Below are 7088 nucleotides of genomic sequence, written 5' to 3' on the forward strand. Positions count from 1 at the left end.
GAACAATTATTTCTTCTGGCTATTTGTGTTTCTCATTTCCAGCCTCCATTTTGTTTGTATCTTGTGTTGTAAAGTGTGTCCATTTTGTTTGTATCTTGTGTGTCTCACCGGTCATTCTGCTTGTTACAGAAGTCGTTGCGGATCTTGTCCACGAAGGAAGAGCGAGGCAGGATGTTGGTCTTGTTCTTCTTCTTGGCGTCGCTGGTCTCCACGACAACGATGACCCAGTCAGCTGACCCGTGGAGCCGCAGGTTGCCCTGCCACCTCATCATGTTGTCCCTGACTGACGCCTTGTACACCTCAGTGTCCTAGAGGGTTTATTGACAGTTCATTATTCATTCATTGGTTAGTCCTTTCTGAACCACTAATAATAATAATAATAATAATAATAACAATAATAATAATAACAATAATAATTATACCAACAAAAACAATAATAATAACAACAATAACAATACTAATAACAATAACGGCAATAATAATATCAACTATAATAATATTAACAATAACAACAATAATTATACCAACAAAAACAATAATAATAACAACAATAACAATACTAATAACAATAACGACAATAATAATATCAACAATAATAATAACAACCATTTGTTAATAATAACAATAGTAATAACACAAATATTAATAATTATGGTAATAACAGTAATAACAATAATAATTATAATAATGACATAACAATCATAATAATAACAAAAATAATTATAATAATCATAATAACAATAATAATATTAACAATAACAACAATAATAATACCAACAAAAACAATAACCAACAATAACAATACTAATAACAAAGACAATAATAAAAACAATAATAATTATAATAATGACATCATAAAAATCATAATAATAACAACAATAACAATAAAGGTATTTTTTGTTGGTTCACTGTTTCAGACAATCATAAAGTAACTCTCTCACATTACGAGTAAAAACAAAACAAACTGCTGTGTATCTCCAGTCCCTTTTCAGGGCATCAAATGCCAGGAAATAGTAATGGTGCAAACCTCTATAGGAGTCATTACTATCAAATGCCCTGGATGAATGACATGTATTATTTAATGAGTCCAACAGCCTTGATATACAAAAGTGCTTCTAAAACAACAAAAGGTTCTCTGCCATAGCTATCCGTCACGCACTGTTTCCCACGTCGGTCACGAGTCGCTGACTGGACTGCACTTCCTTAAAACAAGTGAACCGCCCTTTTAGTACATCAACAAACTTCTGTTTCCTCAGCGCTTTTCGACTGATCGCTCTTCTCTCCCTGAACAAACTGAGGGGCCAGCTAGGTTACACTCATTAGGAGGACAGAGACAGACAGTCACACAGTCACACAGACAGACAGACAGACAGACAGACAGACAGACAGACAGACAGACAGACAGACAGACAGACAGACAGACAGACAGACAGACAGACAGACAGACAGACAGACAGACAGACAGACAGACAGACAGACAGACAGAGAGACAGACAGACAGACAGACAGACAGACAGACAGACAGACAGACAGACAGACAGACAGACAGACAGACAGACAGACAGACAGAGAGACAGAGAGACAGACAGAGAGACAGAGAGACAGACAGAGAGACAGAGAGACGAGGAATAGAGGAATCCTCCTGAGACTAAATGCAAACAACATGTGAACCAGCTGGAATACACAACATGTAATGTGTTGTGTCTGTCTGCCATCCATCTGCTGCCTGCACTGAGAATAATACTGATTATCCACTCTGGAGCAAATCATCTACCGGTTATTTAATGGAGGGTAGAGTAGAATTTGTGTGTGTGTGTGTGTGTGTGTACACGTGTTCAAGTCCCCACAAGAATAGTAAACAAACGAGAATTTGACCACCTGGGGACATTTTGTTAGTCCCCACGAGGTCAAATACTATTTCTAGGGGGTTTAGGGTTAAGGTTAGAATTACATTAAGGGTTAGCAGCTGGGGTTAGTTTTAGGGTTATGCTGGGGTTAGTTTTAGGGTTAGGCTGGGGTTAGTTTTAGGGTTAGGCTGGGGTTAGTTTTAGGGTTAGGCAGGGGTTAGTTTTAGGGTTAGGCTGGGGTTAGTTTTAGGGTTATGCTGGGGTTAGTTTTAGGGTTAGGCTGGGGTTAGTTTTAGGGTTAGGCAGGGGTTAGTTTTAGGGTTAGGCTGGGGTTAGTTTTAGGGTTATGCTGGGGTTAGTTTTAGGGTTAGGCTGGGGGTTAGTTTTAGGGTTAGGCTGGGGTTAGTTTTAGGGTTAGGCTGGGGTTAGTTTTAGGGTTATGCTAGGGTTAGTTTTAGGGTTAGGCTGGGGTTAGTTTTAGGGTTAGGTTTAGGGTTAGTTTTAGGGTTATGTTTAGGGTTAGTTTTAGGGTTATGCTAGGGTTAGTTTTAGGGTTATGCTGGGGTTAGTTTTATGGTTAGGCTGGGGTTAGTTTTAGGGTTATGTTTTTGGGTTAGGGTGAAAGGGAAAATAGGATTTTGAATGGGACTGAATTGTGTGTCCCCACAAGGTTAGCGGTATAAGAATGTGTGTGTTTACAGTAAAACGGGCACAGCACCACGTACACAGCAGTCTGTCCAGTAGATATGGAGGAAGGGGAAAGTGAGGAGGGCTTTGTTTCCCTCTTTAGGGAGGAGTTCCTCTTTGAACTGGACAAAGTTGGCCTCTAAATGGATCATCTTTGGTGCTCGTCCATACGACCTAAGACAAAAATATATATATATATATATTATGGTATAGACATTCTATAAAGGAGTTTATACATTATAATGCTTATACACTGAGATGCTCTTATCTAGCATAGACCAGTAAGCCAACATTTAGTCGACAAAGTCATTCAACAGTTCCACAAAAAAAAAAAAAAAACTGTTTCAATTAGACCAATTAGTCCCTGGCACATCTTGTCAGCACTCACCTCCTCCACTCCATTGGTTCCCTGGGAAGCTGCTGGGCCAATGGGGTGTAGAGAGAAGTGAACAAGGCCTGGTCCCCAGCACCTGGTGGAGAAAGGGGGGAGATTAGGGAAGAGGAGGGAGGAAAGGAAGGAAGGAGGAAAGAGAGCGAGGGTAGGAGGAGAGAGAATGAGGAGAACAGAAAATCCCCTGATACTCAATAAGTACCTGTCAACACAGGATTATAAGTTCATTTAAAACAGCCAGTTGAACTTCAGGACTGTAATTGAATAGCCCTGCCCTATGATCCAGCTACACTCAATAAGCACTGCTGGCTATCACCCCTCTGTCCTAGTGGTGTTTCCAAACCCGTCCGCGGATGAAAAAAGCACAGGTTTTGAAGATACTGACATGACAGGCGGGTACCCCATCCCCCACCAGACTCCCACAACCAACCTTTTCCTGTGTGGTTAAAGGTTGATATATCAGGGAGTATCCCATCCCCCACCAGACTCCCAGAACCAACCTTTCTTTCCCTGTGTGATTATGAGAGACGGGGGGGAGCAACACCTGTTCAGAAATTTGATGCGGAGACAAATTCTGTCTCGGGTAAACAGCATTCTGTTGTTACCTTGACAACAGCAAAGCAAAGCCCACTGCTGGGCATTCAGGACTAAGAAACATAACAAGGCTTGACATAATGAAGCTGTGGGAATATTCTAATACACTGTGGTACACATGCACTGGAAGAATGTAGTATGTCCCATGTGAGGCTTCTATTTCTGCTGTTTTGTGTGTCTGTCACAGGCAAACAGCCATTGGACTTCAAATCTAATTGACCTTTCAATCATACAAGTGCTGCAAGGCTGCGCTGCACCATAAAGCTGAGACTTTGCCCTTGTGAATAGGGCTGTTCAGAGACCAACGCTGTATAGCTCTGCTAGTAAATCCTGTTGTTGCCTCTAATAGTAAAACTGCACACAGCCCTGGTATGGTCCCCCCCAGAGAGAAGAGCCCTGGTATGGTCCCCCCCAGAGAGAAGAGCCCTGGTATGCCCCCCCAGAGAGAAGAGCCCTGGTATGGTGCCCCCCAGAGAGAAGAGAATGGAAGCTCATTAAGGTTTTCTGGCTACAATGGAAATTTTATTTTTTATTTTACCTTTATTTAACTAGGCAAGTGAGTTAAGAACAAATTCTTATTTTCAATGACAGCCTAGGAACAGTGGGTTAACTGCCTGTTCAGGGGCAGAACGACAGATTTGAACTTGCAACCTGCAGGCTACTAGTCCAACACTCTAACCACTAGGCTACCCTGTCGCCTCTACACTCTAACCACTAGGCTACCCTGTCGCCTCTACACTCTAACCACTAGGCTACCCTGTCGCCTCTACACTCTAACCACTAGGCTACCCTGTCGCCTCTACACTCTAACCACTAGGCTACCCTGTCGCCCCTACACTCTAACCACTAGGCTACCCTGTCGCCTCTACACTCTAACCACTAGGCTACCCTGTCGCCTCTACACTCTAACCACTAGGCTACCCTGTCGCCTCTACACTCTAACCACTAGGCTACCCTGTCGCCTCTACTCTAACCACTAGGCTACCCTGTCGCCTCTACACTCTAACCACGAGGCTACCCTGTCGCCTCTACACTCTAACCACTAGGCTACCCTGCCGCCCCTAATGATGACAGATCTTATCAAGCATACCGGAGGTTATTCTACTTATATTTGAATCACTGACTTCCTCATCCATTCATCCCTCAAATGAAGTATAGGAAACCTATAGGATGCCAGTAGTATAGCCGACTAAACGCAATGATTTATGATGGAGATGTGCGGCGAATAGCGGACTAGAGCTCCGACGTCTCAGAAAATTACGTTTTTTAATCAAGAACGACTGATTTCATCACCCAGAAAATAGTCCGCAATTACACAAAACAAATCAGTCGTTTTTTATTAATCAGTCGTTTTTTAAACAACTTTAAGTGACACTAGTCACCGCACAATAAATTGCAGAGTTGAGTTTAATCGGCTACTAGAAGTATGGTATATTAAGCCCATAGGTTACCAACCCAGCCTGGTCACCTGTGATACAAGTCAGTGTTCGACGTACATTTGTTAGAAGGGCGTTGGGAGACTACGCGGAAACAGGATACTAGGGGCAACAGTGAGCGCTGTTACCTTAAAATGGGTTTCAGTTTTGCAAGGTCCTTGTGGACGGGGATAGTGGATGGGAGTCTTTGTCTGGCACCAAAGGTTGCATGTTTCGAATCCAGTGATAAAACAGAAATCTCAAAAACAACGTTCTAAGTCTATCCCAAAACCTTAACCATTTGGAGTTAATGCCTGACCTTACGATTTCAGAGTTAATGCCTGAAACTTAACCTTAAACATTTTGACATTTGAAACAACTTTGAAATGGGACATTTTTTTTTACCTAGTTCTGACGTGACTGTGAGAGCTTGTTGACCAGCCAGGGTGGTCCAGGGACAAGCAGGCCAGAGCTGTCAAGACCACCAATAGGGTCAAACCTTAAAATAACTTTTCTGAGAAGCTCACTTGAAAGGCCAACAGAGGAGTTTCTCCCAACACACACACTCAGTGGAGGAAAAAGTACCCGATTGTCATACTTGAGTAAAAAACAAAGATACCTTAATGACTCAAATAAAAGTGAAAGTCACCCAGTAAAATACCTGGAGTAAGTCTAAAAATTATTTCGTTTTAAATATACCTCAGTATTAAAAAGTAAATGTAATTGAAAAAATTAAAAGTAAAAGTATGAATCATTTCACATTGCTTTGAATGCAAACCCGACGCCATGATTTTCTAGTTAAAAAAAAACTTATTTACGGATAACCAGGGGCAGCTTCAACACTTCCATATAATTTACAAACGAAGCATTTGTTTAGTGAGTCCGCCAGATCAGAGGCAGTAGAGATGACCAGGGATGTACGTGGAGCTTTTTTCTGTCCTGCTAAGCATTCAAAAATGTAACAAGTACTTTTGAGTGACAGGGAAAATGTATGGAGTAAAAAAAGTACATTATTTTCCTTGGAAATGTAGTGACGTAAAAGTAGTGAAACCTATAAATAGTGAAGTACAGATAGCAACAAAAAAAAGCGACTTAAGTACTACTTTAAAGTATGTTTACACCACTGCTCACACTGTAGCCACTGTCTGTATATAGCCTGAAGACTCATTCATTTGTGTGGCCCCCGGCTAAGCCAGGTGTTATGTATCCAGTCTGAAGCAGGTGCATGATGACAGCAGGTTGATGAAACTGCATCGCGAGCTGTGGCGTAAGGAGAAGGACAGCACATATGATCTGTCTACATTAGCTGATATAGTAGCGTAGCCTAATGCATATCTCATCATAAAATGATAAGGAAAGAAACTGTGATTGAAGATGGGTCAATGAGCGTTATCAATTTGTCAAGCGGCGACGGTCACTGTCCTGCAAGAAATGGTGCTGACGTTAAAAAAAGCCAGCCCATTCTTTAAGGCCACTGATATGCGGCGGCAACTGGCTGCCTTGCCTGAGCTCAGTGTCAAACTCACAAACCTCGCTACAAATAGCTGCCCGGCTGAATAAAAAACGACTGCAACATCCCAGCAACAAAACACTCACATGTCACAATCGGCTTGTTCTCCATTGTGTAAATAATGGGCTTCTCCTCTTGAGGCTCCATCATGGATTCTGATAGTCAGTGATAGCCCCCCATGTCATGTAAAATTCCGGTTTGTTTTTAGTAAATGCTTATGCATGCAGACAGTCGTGGGGTGTAATCATTAGTCCAAACAGTTACAAAACAGTTGAGTTGAGCAACGAAAACGTTACTTTCAATTGGACACACTCAGGTAGGTCCATCCCCATTTCGTTCCGTTTTCTTCCGTTTAAGAAACGTTTTGCAACAGAATCGTAATGAATAAGCCACTGATGTATGGCTGGGGCTGCGTCCACTGGCCGTGTCCCGTGACACTTCCTGGAACACACCTTCACTCTACTACGTAGGGCCATGCGCAATTTAAAGGGAACGCCGCATAGAACGCTGCAGCAGCTGATGGCTCCCCTGGACCGCTCACTAAGTGAAAATGTATAAATGCCTAACAGAATCCGTTCTCATGTGGTGTTCCTAACTGGAAACAGACCGATCAATAAAATGTATGTTTTAAATAGATTTGTTCA

General features: G+C 42.1%; 1 protein-coding gene across 6 annotated transcripts in view; it reads right to left on the reverse strand.

The window, feature by feature from the left end:
• The window catches only part of LOC115121999 (trafficking protein particle complex subunit 10-like), a 28701-nt gene extending 22012 nt beyond the window's left edge, over positions 1-6689 (reverse strand). Inside the window, exons 1-4 of one of the 6 annotated variants that reach the window (XM_065019545.1) lie at positions 6531-6680; positions 2923-3004; positions 2573-2708; positions 109-308 (exon numbers count right to left, since the gene is read on the reverse strand). In XM_065019545.1, the coding sequence (XP_064875617.1) occupies positions 109-308; positions 2573-2708; positions 2923-3004; positions 6531-6594 (482 nt within the window). In that variant the 5' untranslated portion in view covers positions 6595-6680. Of the gene's footprint in view, positions 1-108; positions 309-941; positions 1279-2572; positions 2709-2922; positions 3005-6530 lie in introns of those variants that run through there. The other 5 variants (XM_029651151.2, XM_065019551.1, XM_065019554.1 and 2 more) reach the window with 5 other exon arrangements.
• Positions 6690-7088: the final 399 nt, after the last annotated feature.

The sequence above is a fragment of the Oncorhynchus nerka genome, linkage group LG1 (assembly GCF_034236695.1).
Source record: "Oncorhynchus nerka isolate Pitt River linkage group LG1, Oner_Uvic_2.0, whole genome shotgun sequence".
Classification (NCBI taxonomy): Eukaryota; Metazoa; Chordata; class Actinopteri; order Salmoniformes; family Salmonidae; genus Oncorhynchus; species Oncorhynchus nerka.